Below are 18,222 nucleotides of genomic sequence, written 5' to 3'. Positions count from 1 at the left end.
AGAAAATTGTTCCTCTGACCACAGCTGCAGAGGCGAAGATGCAAATGAGGGGAGGTTCTGGCACAGTTCTTCAACTGCAAGTAACCTGAGACAGAGGCAAGCAGTTTAAGCTGGGAGGATGACAAGAAAACAGAGTGGCAAGGTCTAAGTGGAAATTTTTCTCAAAGGCAGGTATAAACCTGTGAAAATGTAATTGAAAGTACTACTGTCCACTTAGAAAGCATCATATTAATATCACACCCATATATAGATATAAATGTATTTATTATTGTCCTAATGACCTGTAGGGTATTTGTAATATGAAAGTGCTTAAAGATAAGGTTAGAAAGCAAGTGACAAGCAAGTTGTCACTGCCTTTCTTATTCCCATGAGACATGCGCAGGTAGCAAAACAGAACATTAGATGTGCATCCTGATTACAGTATTAGAAAATATTACTGGAAATATTACTTAATTTAAAAATAGGAAATAAGTGGTTGTAGAAACAATTCTGAAGACTAAGAAAATATTTCAAAACATGCACCATATCTGTTCTGAGAAATGGGTTCCCATTTGTGTGGTGGCAAATAAACATGTGATTTTTTAATAGGTCAGCTCATCTGGTTTTGTGCCAGGCTAAATAGTGAGAAGTGAGCAAACTGTTATTTCTTCAAATTAGAAGATTACCTTTGGTTACACCTATGATTGTGACCTTGTAGAATATAGAGAAGGTCCTGCCTCTGCAGCATCAAGTCTACTTGAGACACATTGTATTGACAGACTCTGCACAGGCTGCTGAGATGAGAGTGGACATACCCAGCAAGCAGGTGCTTGTGGTAGGACTTCTTACTGCAAGTAGCAGGACTCCTCCCCGTATTTGGTAGCTGTATTGCTGTGGAAGATGAAGAGCAGGATTAGTCTTTCCCAGGCCTGAAAGAATCCCAAGATTTTTGATTTGTTAACATTTCTCATGGTTTCCCTCTTTGACTCAAGGTTTTTCTTCAATATCATTCTAGAGATGGAGGATATGAAATTTCTCCTCCTCTTGGAAAATACTGTGGTGAAGACCTGCCTCCCGTTATAATCTCTCATGGTAACAAACTGTGGATAAAGTTTGTAAGTGACAGTTTTGGTGCAGCAAAGGGTTTTTCGGCAGAGTGGGATGGTACATCAGCAGGTAAAATGACTGCATCAAGTATAAAACCATTTTACACATCTCATTTTTGATCTTTCATTTGTATTTAATTTCTCACCTTTTCCCCCACATCTTTTCTGCTTCCCATCTTCTAAAATCTGTCTGATAATTATATAGCAACATGTTTTCATGTTGTTAAGATCAAGGATGCAACTTTCTTGATCCTTGGGCTTTCTTTTTCTCCACAGGGAAGGATATACGATTCCCTAGATATAATATAGCATCAACTTTCTCATATGTTTAGGAAAGCAGTTGTCTTGGTTTCAGCTGGGATAGAGTTAAATTGTCTTCCTAGTAGGTGGTACAGTGCTATGTTTTGAGTTCAGTATGAGAAGAATGTTGATAACACAACACAGTTGTTGCTAAGTAGTGTTTAGTCTAAAGTCAAGGATTTTTCAGCTTCTCATGCCCAGCCAGTGAGGAAGCTGGAGGGGCACAAGAAGTTGGCACAGAACACACCGGGGCACCTGACCCAAAGTGGCCAAAGGGGTATTCCATACCATGGGATGTCACATCTAGTATATAAACTGGGGGGAGTGATGGTGGGGGGGGCTCGCCGCTTGGGGATTAACTGGGCTTCGATCAGCGGGTGGGGAGCAATTGCACTGTGCGTCATTTGTATATTCCAGTCCTTCTATTATTATTGCTGTCATTTTATTAGTGTTATCATTATCATTATTTAGTTTCTTCTTTTCTGTTGTATTGAACCTTTCTTATCTCAACCCATGAGTTTTACTTCTTTTCCTGAATTTGTCCCCCATCCCACTGGGTGGGGGTGAAATGAGTAAGCGGCTGCGTGGTGCTTAGTTGCTGGCTGGGCTTAAACCACAATAGCAATAATCAAGGATTTAATGGAGCAGTTTCTATTTGAAGATTAGCTATCTATGAGGAGCACTATTCTAATTAGATAGTTAATACTTCTAGGTGCTATGGGCTCTCTTCTGCTTACAACACTGTTGGCTAAATGCAGATTTTTCGGGCATCACTGAAGATGTTCAGGGCATGTGAAGGAGGACAGTAGTGTGAATCTCACACATCATGTCTACTTCTCTGCTCTTCTAGGTGTTAAATGTTGGTTTGGTTTCTTTGCCATTTGCAGGTTGTGGTGGGACTTTGACGACAGCTTCTGGTATCTTCATGTCTCCCAACTACCCTATGCCATATTACCACAATTCAGAATGCTACTGGTTGCTCAGAGGAAACCGAGGAACCCCATTCAAAATCCAGTTTGAACAGTTCCATCTAGCATATCACCCAAAATGCAACTTTGATTACCTTGCGGTATGTACCCTCTGACAATTTGCTCCATAAGAGGCAGCTGAGTATGATGAGTACACAGGCAAGGAAAAAACATATGGTCCTGGTCTTCAAACATTTGTAAGTAAACAGACCCAGAAAAGGAAAGCTCCATGCTGACATGCTACCTTCATATCACAGAGCAGTGAGAGGTAAGGCAGCAGTGTCTGTGTAGCTGCTGGTAAGAAAAGCATTTATGTCTAGATAAAAAGGCCATTGAAACAAGAATCTGTCTATATCTTTTAAACCTGCTGTGTTTTGGACCAAGGCCTTAGTACGCTTTCTTAGTAAATTACAAGGAAAAAGGCACAACAGTGTTGATAACCCTATTGTTAATCATATTTTAATTGTTGGATAAATTATTTGAATATATTTAATAGAGTTGAAATGGAGTGCAGTTTTCCCCTCTTGGTGAGTAAGCCTCTCAAAACCCACCAGTATTCAGTTACTGGCTTCCTGGCTTTCCACTGATTTGATTGTTTCTGAAATGCCTGTCAGGCTTCCTCTGAGCAGAAATACAATTTAACCTCTTGTATACCCAGTAACAATTCCCTAAGAAGACATTTGTCATGGGGAAATCACTTGGATTTGTAATGCCAACAGCTCTGTTAAATTTTTTTCTTTTCTTTTCTTTTCTTTTTTTTTTTTAAGGTATATGATGGCAACAGCAGTAATGCTAAACAGCTAGGTAAATTTTGTGGGAATCAGATACCACAACCCATCCATTCCAGTGGAGACAGCATGTATGTAAAACTAAGGACAGGTAGCAGTCTGCGAGGTGAAGGTTTTTTAGCCAAATACAAACAGGGTAAGTAATTAAAAGAAGATGAGAATAACATGTTTCTCCAGTTCAGCTTGTTCCTGAAGCTGCTTCTTGCAGCTCATGATCTTACCTATTCATGAGCAGAGGACAATGTATAGAGCTCATTATTGACCCAGATTCTCTAGTCTGCTACTGTCACAGAGCACAGAGAGCTAAAAATTAGCTGCCCATCTATTCATGTTGGAGATTATGTCTGGTCTAGAAGAAAGCTGGTGAGGTGGCTCTACTTCTATTACCTGTGCCAGTGACACTTACCACTCTAGATTTACTGAGAATAACAAGTGCTAGGAGTCCATAACAGGGTAGATTGGGCTGTTCTTGGTCTTCTGCTTACCCAGTCTCCTGACTTTTTAACAGAGAAGGCAGATAGAACAAGCTTCTCTGTTCTTCTAGATGCTTTTGAGGCAGGATGGCAAAAGATAAGTGAGTTACCCTCAGACATGCTGGATCATTGTGGGTGCTTAGGATCATTTAGCCTACCTGGAACACTTCAAAAAGTTTCATTTTTTATATCTTATGGTTAAGGTCACATTTTTCTTGCAAACATTTTTTTTGTAAAATAGTTCTACCCCAGAAATATCAGAATAATAACATTTGGAGAAAAATCCAAGAAGATACATGATAAATTAAAGTTATTTTGTTCCTAGTCATAACCTTGAATATCACCCCAGTGTTTACTTTTCTCCTTATACACTCTAGCATGTATGGTTAAATGCACATTGGAAGATATGGAATTTCACCACATACAAAATGATTTGCAAGCATCTTTGCATACCCTAAACATGACATGCCCAAGTGGTAGGGATTGCTGTAGGTTTATAGACATTAAGTTGTCCTAGGTTTGGACAACAGTAAATGGATTATGAAAAAGACAAAGCTATTCATCCACACATGGCACGTACAATAATTAGAAGAGTGAGGGAGCTTTGGCTTCCTCATCCCTTAAAGATATCACAGATTCATCTACCATGTACTTTTCAGGCTGAAAAGTCAAGATGATATATTAGAAAAGGGTTCCCCCCCTTTCATTAATTAAACAGAAAGAGCACTTTCAAAGGACTCAGATGTAGAACCTGAGCTATCGGATAATGTGATCCACTTTTTACATTCATATTTAATTCCCAAAGATGCATCAGAGAAAACTTTCAATGGCTTGCCCAAAAGCTAAAATTATGTAGGAAGTAGAGGTATAAAATAAAGATGCTTAGATGCCAGATGCATTTATGTGTACATGAAAGAAATGTAATGATGAATTGGAAAACATTGCAAAGGAAAATATGGTATCAAGTTAACGTTCAGAGGCACCTTTGTGTCTGATATGTTTCTAATAAAATCTTGATGGCAGGGTGTAGCAGCTTTTACTCATCTTGCATTCTTCAAAATCCATTTTGTGCTCTTCATCCTGTCCTTTCAAACAGTTGTATGCTTCAGTGTAGCTTTGCAGACAAGCTTCACTCCACCTGACCCTGACCTTTAGCTATATCCTGAGCATTTTGAAGTCCTAAAAACACAGACCTTGCTGCTTTGTAAATCATTTGGAAATAATTAAAAAAAATTGCAGGAAGTAGGTGTATTATCCTTAGTGATAGAAAATAGAAGAGTTTTATAAGTGAATCTCAGCTATTTCTACTGTTCAAACACTGCAGATTTGCTGTACAAAGCAAACAGCCTGTCCTGCTCCCCACCTCCTGCCCAGTTCTTCTCTGTGCTTTACACTGGTCTGCTCCCAACACACATTGTATGCGGTCTCCAGACAAGGGATTGCCACATTGATATTTTCTGTCCTTACTGAAAGTTGGATACAGGAAAATGAGACTCACTGACCTAATGCCATAATTGAAATTTTACTCTTTATCTAGTTTAGTTTCTTTTTCATTTTCTCTGCACTTAAAGGAAAGCTCTCATTATTCCAGGTTAGTGTCCAGTGCTTATACTAGGATTCTATTGGATGACCCACAAGGAAAATCACGGCTCCTTTTTTAAAGAATTTCATGATCAATTCCAGTTCCTGGAGCTAGAAAATCCAATACAAGTAGTTTACTTTCCATTTGTTGTTTTAGCCAGAGATTATAATTTTTTTCCAGTTTGCTGAAATAAACCACTTCAATCCATTAGTTAATCTTTGCTGAGCACCCTCCCCAAATTGTTTCAAATGAGAGGGCAAATTTCTATTATTAGTTAAAAAAATAAATAAATAGAAGAAAATATGTTTCAGGAATAACCATGTATTTAGAATTAAAGAAAACTGCAAAAAAAAAAATAAATTTACTACATATACCGATGAGTGTGCAAGTGTCAGAAGAGGATGTAACAGAGCTGAAAGATTCAAGTTTGGAAGTTCTGGATTTTGTTTGCAACGTGCAATATGTTATTCAATAGGTCACAGATCTCTTTCTGCATGATTTCTCTTCTCTAATCTGTGAATAAAAGTATTTCTCACCTTGTAATGCTATCAATAACTTCAGTTAGTAATTTTTTGAGACACTGGGTTAATAAACACTGCACAAATATAATTTCTTATTACTTTTTTTTCAGTTTGCCACGAAGTACTGACTGTTAATCGTAGCCATGGCATATTGGAAAGTTTAAATTATCCAAATAATTACCCATTAAATGAGCACTGCAACTGGACTATCCAAACTACAAAGGGGAACACACTCAACTATAGCTTCACAGCCTTTGATTTAGAAGATGAAACTGACTGTAACCATGACTTCTTGAAGGTATGTACCCAGATGCTAGAAACAAGAAAAATCAGGTCTTTGCCAATAAAGAAAAACAAGAAGGATGCAGAAGACCAAGGGGAAATTTATCATATCTAAATTTAGCCATTAAAACTCAAGTGTTAAGTCCAAATTATTTGTCCTTATTTCCTCTGCGATCAGTAGGGAGTGAAACATTGCCAGAGATCACTTCATCCTACTTTAAGACAGGTGTCTGCAATAGGAAAGATGGATCACTTACTTTGCAGGGGCCTAAATTTGCTACAGAGAGTCTAGGTACCACCTTAAATTAGATGCACTGGCTTTTATGGGTGGAGTCATGATTCCAGCTTCATGTAAAGAAAAAGAAAAAGAAATCCTGAGATTAGTAAATTGATTGCAAAAAGGCAATGAGCCCAATTATTTTCCTCTTGCGTTTATCTGAGAAGGAGTGGGGAATGTTCAAAAACTTTAAAATGTGCTATTTCTACACTTTTAAAGGGAGGGTTGCTGTGTCTCCTTTTATATTTTCCTTTTCACAATTAATCTGCTTCTTTAAAGGGACTGAAAGAAACTGAATTTACCCACAAACAAAATAAGAAATTTTTAGCCAAATAAAACCATCCAGTCAATCTAAAGTCCAGTACCCTTTATTTCTTTTTTTCCTCAAAAATTTTATTTCTAGGACAACTGAAAAGATATTTTCTCTCAGTATGGTGGGAAGTACAGTGTAGTCATGATCACTGCTATACTGAGGATTGAAATCTCCTGCCGCTGTTTTGCTGAACTAATCCATCCTTCAGATGTCCCCCTTGTACAGAATGCCAGCATGTAGCCCCTGTGCTCTACTTAGGTTTTACACAAGAGGAATTGAAATTTAGAGAAGTGTTAGAGAAGACTACTTAGAGCCAAAGAGAGGGCTAAGGAATAGTGCCCACATTTCTGGGGATACTTGCTTACACTGGGGTCTTGCAGAAGGTCCAGCAGCAGGCCTGGTGATGGGCTAATCTATTCCCTCTAGATGTACTCCCTCGCTCCCTCTACCTTCTTACTATGCCAGCTTTCACAGCTCAAAATTGGTAATAAACTGCTGGCTAATGTGGTGTTCTTCCAGCTTTCTTCTCTTTGTGGCCAGGAATGGAAAGAAAGAATAGACATGTGAAGAAAATAAACAAGGGACTACTGTATTGAGAACCAACTGTTAAGGCCTGATTCACTTTTGTGAGGAGGCTGAAAAGGAACCATTTGAGCCAAGTGGAGAGGCCAGTGCTAGTCTCAAGATGCCTAAGCCCTTGATCCATGGAAATCAGGAGCCCTGCACACAGTAGCCAGCCAGTGAGGAGCAAGAGACTTGCCAGAAGATGCTATTCTAGACATAAGTCAAGGCTGGAGGAATAGTGCCAGAGGCAAGGACCTGATCCAAAGCACTTAAAAGAACTGAAATAAAACATATCGTAGGGAGTGAGGAGACAGGGAGCAGAAAAGTACTTGCACTCTTTGTTTCAACAATTTTTCAGTGCTTCCAATCAAAGAAAATACAGACTGAAAGAGGTATAAAGAGGAAAATGCAAGGGAAAAACAGAGTAATGGAAGTGTGTTAAGAAGGCTTTAATTTGCAATTCATGTGACATTACTTACAAATCTTTCTCAAATGCCGTTAAGAAATACCACTTGGAAAAGATATTCTCATTTGGTTGTTGCATGCTACACAAATATGTGCCATAGTGTAAAAAAGAGAACAAGGTTAAACCAGCCAGGGAACTGAATAGTGTTTGCTCCCACCCTGCATCTTGCGAAAGGGGAGCATGTTGGCAAGGCTGTGAGTGCTCTGTGGTATAGGGGAAAGGGGGAATCATCTGGAACAAGTGTGCAGTTCACTTTCTAAGTGGACTGTGGATTTCTGTCTGAAATCCATGTGGAATCTGACGCCACTGCAAATTGGAAAAAAGGTTAATAAAAAAACCCCAAACACTCATAGCTGTTCAGTTAAGATAAATTACTTTTCTGCCACATGCTAGTTTTGAGATTCTTTTATTGCAAAGAAGCCTAAAAGGGGAAAGCTCTGATGCCCCGGCTGAGTATAACACTGGCAGAATAGAGGTATAATCCTGTTCACTGTAGTCCAAGTGCGTGGTGTATGGACCATGTGCCAGAGCCCTTCACTGTTTTCTTGGAGGAAACGGGAAGTTGCTGCTCAGTTTCCATGTAGCTGCACTCACGAACCGGAGTGGCCACTGGTGCTGATCAGGTGCTTTTTTTCCCCAGGAGCTTTTAGATGGCCCTTTTCCTATCTCCTTTTGTGTTTGGTGGCAGCATGTCTCCCACCTCAGCCCTTTTCAGCAGGCAGCAACACCCTATTTGTCTTCTTAGCTCTGTGGCAGCCCTGAGAGTAGCAGCCTGGTGCTCCATGGCAGCTAGCACATGACAGGCTTGGTGACAATATTTGCTTTTACTTGCTGAGAGGCTGGGGATGGGAAGTACAAGAGTTAGCTGTTAGGTTGGATTAGGTGATGATCACAGTGGTGGTGATCGTAGAGGGCATAAGGGAAAGTGATATGTGATGGAGAAGGACAAGATTAAAGGTTGCAGAGGTCTTATAGCAGAGAGCTGACCTGTCTGAGCAGAGTACAATCAAGAAATGGCAGTTGCAAAAAAACCCAAAATAGCAGAGCTGGTTTTAAAAGTCAGTGGGAGATGCAGATTTAATGCATGTGGACATATTTTTATGATATTGCATATGTCTTAAAATAGAGCTCTGGGTTTTTTTGAAATCTTTCTGAATTCTTTAAAGAGACAATCATGGTGCTTGGTGGGGTAGGGACAGCTAGGCTGGGCAAGCTCCGTTCCTGAGTACTGCTGGACCTGGCCTGCTGGACATTCTGGTTTTGGTCCCAGCCTCCATACTGGAAGAGGGCGTGTTCTTCAGTTTCGTGATTAATTATGACTTACTTCCATTTCTGACCCAAACCCACATGTAGTATACAAGAAGAACATTTTGCCTTGTGACTAATTCAGTCTGATACACACAGAATATATTAATTTGCTATTTTCTCCCTGGCTTAGTCCCCATACGAGTCAGAAATTAAATATGTAGAATAATGACAAAACAAAAAGTTTCTACACACAGGTATTCCTAGCATTTGTCAGTTACCAAAGATATTGTCATCACTTAGAGCAAATAACTGTTTCAAATACAGGACAAAGAAAAAGATAGATGTCCAAAGAGTACAAGTAAATGCAAGTACAGTGCGTGGCTGTCCCAGACTGAAATGCAGTCATGGCTGTACAATGAGAAGTCAGCCATATATTGTGTTTAGTTCCTTTTCTCCTTTGACCATGGGATGCTTCTTGTGGGCCAGACCGCTGTTTGCAGCAGCTGCCTGGTGTTACTCATGGTGAGCATTCCTTCTCCACAGGGAGCCTTGGGTGACTCTGACTCCATCTGGCCTGGGCAGGGCCTGCATCTCCACCGCTTCAGCATGTACAACTCTTTGTACCTGTGTCACGTAGGAAGGAAAAAGCCCTGTTCTTCTGCTTTAGTGGCAATTTTTTGCCCCTGTGCATAGGTACCAGAAACTGAGAAAGGGCAGTGTAGGACAGAGGCAAAACTGCATTTTTTTATAATGTCAGTCTCTAGCATGAATCTCATATGAGCATTTTCTCAACAAATGAGCAGCATGCAGCGTTTCAGGGCCTGTCAGAGGATGTTGGCTCATGGCTAGTAATGCTCACAGGATGTGTGACATTTTGGAAGGAGTTTTACAGCAAAGTTTTCAAGAATATGAGATGAATAGCTCCTGATAAAGACATGTACAGAAGTGGCAATGATATAATACAAGGCTTACCAAATAACAGACTGTTTCCTAGTGATGCTGCACTAACTGTAATTAGATTGGATGGTCTTTAAATTATATTGCATGCTGTGGCTTGGCTTAATAACCTAACATTAGTCTTTCTAGAGGAGTCATCAGGCTGTAGCCAGTGAGATATTGCAGACAATGACATAGAAATGTCATTCCTTCCTCTACATTCGCCAGGTTATTAGCTGAACAGGCATATATTTAACTCCCCATCTTTAATGATGAATTACCTTCTTATTTAGTATGACAGAACATAATCTCCACAGAGGCAAAGCTATTTTATAAGTAAGGAGAATGTCATGTTATTGCCCTGAAGATCAGAGTTGGGCAGTAGGATTGAAATGTACTCCTTTCTTATCTTAGAAAAATGTCATTTGAAACCCACTAATCTTTCTGTCCTCCAGTGACAATATCCCTCTATGTTCTTCTGCTCAGAAAGTACAACTGTCACTTGAAGTCCAGTCTGTTTAGCATCTGCTTTTAATAAGTACAGGGAAGACCTTGCCCAGCCTTTTGCAAGATGCCACCAGCCTGATAAGCAGACAGTAAAATTGTGTCATGTGCCAGGAGTTTCAGAGCATTCTGTTTGAGTCTCACCCCTTTGGTCTGTGTAGCATGTTAGTCTAGCAGCAAAGATGGAATTATCATTGGGTTAATGCAAAAGAACATCTTATGGGGATAAACGACTGCCTGAAAACAACAGTACCCTTCCTTCTTCTGCAGGGCAGGTCAGAATTCCTCTTTGGAATAAAGGACTTCCTTGCTTGCTTACTGCCAGTGTACTTAAGCAGTCCAGACTCTTTCAGCAATTAGGCTCAGAGTGGTTAAAATACCATTGCACCCTTATACGTGGGATATTATCAAATCAGTACAGTAATTAATATGGCATCTGCTCCTGAGAACTGTTTCATTTCCTTCTGGTAGTAACATGACAAATCCTTTTTTTTTTTCTTTTTTAAACCACAGTAACTTTCCAGGGATGTGCCATAATATCCTTTTTGTCCATCAGGGAATACTGCATTACATAATTGTCGCTTGCACTCAGCTGGTCATCCTCTTTTTTTATTAGCTTATCATAGAAAAAAAAAAGCTTACCCTGTTTCTGGTTTTATTCCCTTTTGTACTTGTAATTAGTAAATATGCTTAAAACATACTAGGACATTAACATTATTACATTTTATTTATGAGTGTGTGTTTTTAAAGTGCTGCAGGAACTCTCCAAGCACAGAGAATGGCTTTGCTTATGGCCATGCATTGATTTACAAAATGTCACCAGTAGTACATCACCCTGGGGAAGCAGATGATATATTAAATATACCCATCCAGGTTCTGCACACAGACATCAAATTACAGCCTGCTGGCCAGACTGCAGTGGTATCCATTAATGTGTTACCATGCAAGCTGGCAGTATGCCAGCCTATCCCTGAATTCCTTCAGGGGTTTATGGGCCTCCACAAGAAGTCCTTCAGTGCAAGACTGTAAGGATAAAAGCGACAATTCTCCTTGGGTTTCTATGGCAGGCCTCACCATTGGTACACATGCAAATCTTAGCCCTTGCACTGATTTTCAGGAAGAGATCTGGATACTCAGAAGGAGACTGTTGGGCCAAAACGCTGCCCACCCTAGACAAGACTGGATGAGGGCTCAGATTTTTGTTTTCCCAATTACCTGCACTGCCAGAATCGAAGCACACTTTGGCTTTGCTCTTTGAAAGGTTACTTAGAAGCAGACTTACTTACAAATGCACACAAATACCCCCACGCCTCAAGACAGCTAAATTTGTCAGTGATGAAAGGATTGCATGCTGCCTACAGAAACTTCAGATGACAAGAAGCACGAGTGAAGCCAGCACAGACTCTGCTCTTGGACTCACAAAATGAGTCAGACCTTCATGGACTCAGCATTTTCCACACCCTGACAGCTCAGAGCAATGTGACTTTGCCTGTACCTTCAGGAAAAAAGCACTGTACAATGAAGTGACTGTGAAATATTACCATATGATGGTAGTGTGCATGCCCCTTGTTGGGGAAAGGGCATTTGGGACTCATCTAGTTGCAGCTGGAATTTTCTCTCCTGTTCTTCTTCTATATTCCAAATTTTGCTGGAGAGCTGGCCAGCATCTGTGAGACTGTCCAATGAAGTGGCTTATCCCACTCAGCGCAGGCATCACGGTATGAAACTACATGGTGGCTGGAGAAACCCCATCTGAATTGATCAAAGCTTCCCCTCATCAAAGGGAAGCCTCCAGAAAACCACACTGGACTTTGAGGAAGGTTTTGTCCCTCCCCTCCCTGTTGTTCCCACGAGCAGGCAGTTTTGCTTTCTTGAAGGCCTAAGAGGCAGGAATATTTCCCTTTTCTCCCACCTTCATTTGCTGAGACCAAGCTGCAGCTCTCCTCAGTTGCCATAGTTATGCATGATGCAAATTTGCTAAAATGGGGGAATTCCCAGAAAGGATCCTGCCCTCTCTGCCCTCTGACGGTGTCAGTGTGATGTTGCTTGCACTGGCAGTTCAGTTCATCTGAGCCAGCAAAGCAGGTAAGGAGCAGCACTCAGCCCTGCATGCAAGTCAGCAGCGCTGCAAACTGCTCAGACCTGCCCTGGCCTTCTTAGGGCAGACGCACCGTGTCCATCCCCCTCGATTACTGTGTCCCTAGGCACAGCCCCATCTCTTTGTAAGGAGCTTTTCCCACAGTAGCAGCTTCCTGCTGAAGAATAACTTTGGAAATATTACTGTCCCAAGCTCAAAAGCAGTCCTGCTGATGCCATCACGAGTGGATTCTTGCTGCAGAGGAGCCACCTCAATTTCTGAGGCGTTGAGGAAAGAAGGCAATCTACCAAAATAGCCACAGCCCTGTGACCAGGCATGTGTGATCCCACTGCCACAAGGACATGGATCTCCAAGCAGCCCCTTGGTAAGCAAAGGCAGGAGAGACACTTCAAGGACCTGTCTGGATATTGGCCATGACAGCAAATATCTGCCTGTACCTCAGGGAGAGGCACGGGGTTCAGGAACAGGACACCTGGGCAGCCTGGGTTTACCCCAGGCAATGGAGCCATGATTTGAGGTCAGAGCACTCACAGTGGTTAGCTGAAAGGCAGGCTTTTTGGACACACTCCTGCACTGGACTGCCTTGCTTTCAGCTCAGCCTGCTCCATCTGGCATGCATGGGTGAGAATCCAGGACTGCCCCATTGCAGGTGGCTGAGACCTTCTCCATCCAGACAGCATGGCGATTAGGTGCAGGTGCTCTCCTAACACAGGCTTGGGGATTTAAAATCTCATGCTGAACAAATAAGGTTTTGAGTGCAGATCTTGGGATTGACCAACTAGGTGGATGTCTCCTAGGCACTCCTTTCTTAAAGAAGCAGTTGTTTCCTACTCGTATATCTAAAACAATTTTAAAATTTCATTCAAAGATACACACTGCATTTCTTACATTCTTATAATAAATCCAGTCTTGCTAAAGAAAATTACTACTTTTATATCATTTGCAGAAATAAACCTTTCCTATAAAGACAGGAATGAGCAGATTTGCCTGTAGTTAGAAATTCTTGTTTTCTTTGAGAAGGTAGTAAGTGGTAATGTAAGAGATGAAAAAATCTGTTTTAAAAATATCACTGCAGTCCAATGTGGAATTTAACTTTGCTTGAAACTTTCAAAGGGCTCTGAGTATTTCAGGCTCAGGTTACGAGACAAAACATAGACGGAGATACAACTCTTAGTATTAAAAAACTAGACATTTACACATTTCCATATGTTAGATAATCCCAGCGAGATTAACCAGTGTGCCTATATCTCTAGTGATGCACGATGTCAAACTCCATTGTACTATGGAATAAAATGGTTAATTAGTGAAAATGTGTCATTGTGTGGAGACAAGAAAGTTGCCTATGGTGGTCAGAGCAAGGAGTTTTATCAAAGGTCATCTAGGGCATAAACCTATCTAAATAATCATATTAAAACATTATTTAGAATGAGTTCTTAAGGAGGGCTTTTTTCTAGAGGCAATTGCAAACACTTCTCATCATGCACACACAAACATAACCTTATTTTGTTCTCTTGTTTGTGCAGAAATAACAAGGCTCCACACAGTAAGTCGCTCAAAGTCTTAAGTCTTTGTTTCTAGGAAAACTATGTCGCTGTGGTGCTAAGCTAGGACAATGCGCCACATCCTGGAGCTTCAGTTTGTTTGGTGTTTTTTTCTCTGGCTGACAGACCTGCAGGTTCTTAGGCTTACACTCTAGTTCTTCTAGAAGGAAATGTGTTGCTTGGAAATGGAATATTTTTATTTGTGTTAATTCTTGCTTTAACAATTAATGGTGATCTCACTTTGGAGTGCATTCTGTTACTTGGATGATGATTATATTGTCTGGTTTTTGGTTTTGTTTTCTGGTAACATATTTGTTGCGATGCCGTCAAAATTTCCTTTCCAAAAAATGACCCATTCAGGAAGAGCTGCTCAGATACCTGTAATCACTGCCTCTAGTGTTTAGATCATTCAAAACAATCCCTCATCAGGTTTCCCACTTCTAAGAGGAATGGATTACTTGTGTGTGTCGGACTAGCTCTTCAAGGGTGTCCTAGAGTCTCTGGCAATGGGTGGGACACTTGCAGATATGCTGGTCTGATCCAAGGTGCAACCTCCTTTCCTGAGTTCTGCAAATACAGCCCAGGGCTGTTGCTGCTGGTCCCTGTGAAAAGACTTTTGGACTGCAAACAAATTGTTTCAAGACTCAAATTGAGGCAATTATTGATATAATTACTCATATAATGAAATAATGACATCTGATACTAGAATTATTTACAGTACAATAAAATGAGAACTGTCAGTATTCATAGGATGGATTTTCCCCTCGTATGAAACTGAAAGCTTATCTTTAAAGACCCCATCATCTCTGGACTAAGACTGTGTGTTACGCCTAACTAATGTATGTATGCAGCTTTTTTCCAGAGCAGGTTAGGCTGGGGGGGTTTCCTTTATAATGATTTTCCTGATGAAAAAATGTGCCTTTTCACAGAAATAAAGTTCTCCAAGTGAAAATTGAAATTTTGACCTAAAAAAAAATAAATCCGTTTTCTGCCAGGAAAACTGAACAGATGGAGTGCCACTACCTGTCTGGAAGGCTCCTGCCAGTCTCACTTTGCAAGAATGAATAAGCTTGACAAGGTCCTCGGCTAGAAAAATGTCCTTGCTTTGAGTATGCCCAAATGGAACACATTCAAAGTTTCTTTCCTCCCATTTGTTTGAGATCTTTATTTCTTTCCATGCAGAGGAAACTCCATTTTCCAGTCAGCTGTCCTTGAGCCCTTGCTCTAGTTCTGGCGATGAGATTCTCTGTGACGCAGGTCATGCCGCTTTGCTTTGCTCCTCCAGAGAGAGGTGAACAGCTGTGGCCTCCAGAGCATTGTTACTGGTGTCAGCGACATATTTCCAGGCTGAAGAGTCAGAAAAGCAAAACTGTAATACGGGTGACCATGGTGTCTCCTCCGGGAGAGCTACCCAAGCTGTACCCTTCCTGCAGCCTTGGCTAGCTCTGCTGTCCCAGCCCCACTCCAATATACAGCAGATGGTTTTCAGCTGCCACTTTACTGCAGGGCAGTCCCGTCGCTTGATTCAGCCCTTAGAGAGCTAGTACCGCCCCTTCTTACTTTTGTGTCAGCCTATATGCTTGCTCCTAGGCAGCCTTATAAGGAGTTTCTCATAACAGTTATTGAGCCCATGCCTAATAATTCATCTGAATGTACTGCATCCCTCCCTGAGCCCGGTGCTGGGGTGCAGGCTGATGAAATGGAGTGCTCTGGGTGCTGCTGGGCAATTACTTCAGTTAAAGAGGGGAGGCTAAGGATCTGAAAGTGTGCTGCAGCTGTTTGCATATTTTGCCTGTTGGAGTGTCTGCCAAAATCATTACAAAGCCCTTGGATTTTCTGATGGAGGGTTAAAGGTCTGAACAAATAAATAAACTACAAAACAAATATCTACACAGAAAGGGAGCAAGCACTTTCTTCCCAATGAGGAACTGGGAGGGAGTCCAATCCCTGATTCCTAGAGTCAGTGTGGTACTAGAATGGCTAAAATACTGCCCCAAAATTCAATTGTCTTGTACAGTCCAAGGGAGTACCTTGCCTCATATAGCCCGGGGAAGAACCTTCCCTTGATTTGCAGCAGTTAGGATAGCACAGCTGACAAAGCAGGCCCTTAGACAAGAAACACTATCTCAAAGATCAGAAGAGAAATTGTGGCTTGTGAGATCTGCATTCAGCTTCAGTTTCACTTGCCTGTATTTGTGTGAGAGCAAAATGTGGTTTGAGAAGTTCAAAATGCCCTGTGAAAATGCACAGCTGTTCCCTTCATTTAGAAATGAAAGACATCTTGAAAAACCCCACTGTAATTCTAGCAGTCGTGGTTCTGCCTCTCTCAATGAGTTACAGCTGGCCAGGCACTCGAATTTCCTGCGAAACTCTGCTCTGAACCCAGACCCACGGGGCAGCGCGGCATGAAGGGATTGCCATAGTAACCATTCTTTGTGTCTCAAAAAACTGACAGAGTGTTTTCAGGGGAAATTACATAGAAATGTGACATTCGCTGTCTCAGATAAAAATAACACTCCCTTGATGAATCAAAGTTGCAGGAAATTCATGAAGGTTAGTTTTTTTGTTTTGATTTGAAAGTTTCTGGGTATGATTTAGTCTGTAGTTCTGTAGAATGGTTTTTCATTTGTAATCACTAAATCTAATGGCTGATTGTTGAATATGTATCTTAACATAGTTTTTGCGTCAATTCAGAGCACGGATTCATGATCTCCACATTGATTCATTCTTCGCCATTCATATTTTTTTGGTGTAAGATTTCCATGGCTTGAAGCCACAGAAATATGAGCAGTATATACCAAAAAGCTGTCAAAGGAAGTAGTACTATTAAAAAATCTAATTGGATCTGATTTTGTTTCATTTTGCTGAACTTAAGCCATAAAAGAATGTGTAAAGCTCAGCCTGGCTTGGAGGAAGGTCATAACTGTAATTCTGGGCATGGGACAGCTCATCTGTCTGTCAGGCGGTCCTTCAAGCTTTACATTTGGAAAGGATACAGATGGATGTTCAACTTCTTAACATCTAATCTTTATGACAATTTCATATCTATTACCAAACACATCTGATCAAGGCTTTGCAAGAACTACCAGCAATGGGTCTGCAATTAGAAACTTTCAGGCTTCTCTGTTTTTGCCTAGAGAAATCATACCAAATGGAGTGATAGTTCTCAAGTTCCAATATTCTCCTCATCCTCTGAGCCTTTCATTGTATTAGAGGTTTGAAACCCCAAAAGATTCATGGTCACCAGGCATAAAATAGGCCATGGAATATTACCACAGAATTATTCCTGCAATTTGCTCCTAACTTCTGGCTTAACAACATCCAATTTATTTTTTATTAAAAAAAGACATTCAAACTAGACTGTCTGCTTGAGGATTTGAAACAATTTGAGTAGATTTCTTGGCCCCAACTATGTCTTAAATCTACCACAAGATTTCTGACAGTTCTGCAAGACCTACATCTTGAACAGAAAAGCTGAGGGTTTAATTACTCTTTCCCATATGTAAGTCTGCTAGAAAACATGTGGAAAAATTAGTAGCTAACTTTGTTAATTAATATTTACTGTAATATCATACTTCCATACTATGGGTGTTGAGCATAGGAGAATTCTTAGTGGAATCAGATGTTTGGAAAAGAGATTTGAATAGAAAGCAAAGATAAATAAACCTTGGCTGTTTTTCTACAGATCATAGATTTGATTCTTTGCACAGAGAGAACTTTACGGTGATGGCTTCAGAACAGAGAAAAGTTTTTGTTGAAATTCTGAAAGAAAGCATGCCAAAAATTCACAATGAGAATGTTCAGACATGGTTTCTGTGCCAGTGATTTGCTGGGTTGTGTTAGGAAGATGTGCTCTGTGAAACAGAAGATCAGATGAACTGTGGCAAAGTGATACCAACGCACAAGAGTTGCTGTTTTTCTAAACTTTAAGAATCTTAGTAACAAAAGTAGAAATAATAAAGCAACTCCTAACTTGACAACAACTGGCAATCTGATATCATCCGTCAAAGGCAATTTAGCTAAAATGTCTCATTTTTACCAGCTTTGCAAAAATTATACCGCTCACCCCTGAAAAATGACACTGAGCATTGGGGTATTTGATGAGGAATATAGATGCATATGCAGTGTGATTTACTGGATTTGAAAAAAGTCACAAAACTAGAATTTGAAAGACCCTTTAAACCTGTTTGGAGACAACTAATGTAAAGAGGCTTAAAAGCTCTAAGCATCCGCTATCACCCCATCAAAACATGTATTAAGTGTTTTCATTTAAATG

The 18,222-nt window shown here is 40.6% G+C and overlaps 1 protein-coding gene across 1 annotated transcript in view; it reads left to right on the top strand.

Moving 5' to 3' along the window:
* The window catches only part of CUBN (cubilin), a 149,024-nt gene that overhangs the window by 37,557 nt on the left and 93,245 nt on the right, over positions 1–18,222 (top strand). Inside the window, exons 24-27 of the mRNA XM_049798757.1 lie at positions 995–1,155; positions 2,273–2,454; positions 3,121–3,277; positions 5,828–6,015. Of these exons, the coding sequence (XP_049654714.1) occupies positions 995–1,155; positions 2,273–2,454; positions 3,121–3,277; positions 5,828–6,015 (688 nt within the window). The remainder of the gene's footprint in view (positions 1–994; positions 1,156–2,272; positions 2,455–3,120; positions 3,278–5,827; positions 6,016–18,222) is intronic.

This window comes from Accipiter gentilis, chromosome 4, assembly GCF_929443795.1.
Source record: "Accipiter gentilis chromosome 4, bAccGen1.1, whole genome shotgun sequence".
Classification (NCBI taxonomy): domain Eukaryota; kingdom Metazoa; phylum Chordata; class Aves; order Accipitriformes; family Accipitridae; genus Astur; species Astur gentilis.
Note: the sequence above shows the minus strand (reverse complement) of the source record. Positions and strands in the feature narration are given on the sequence as shown.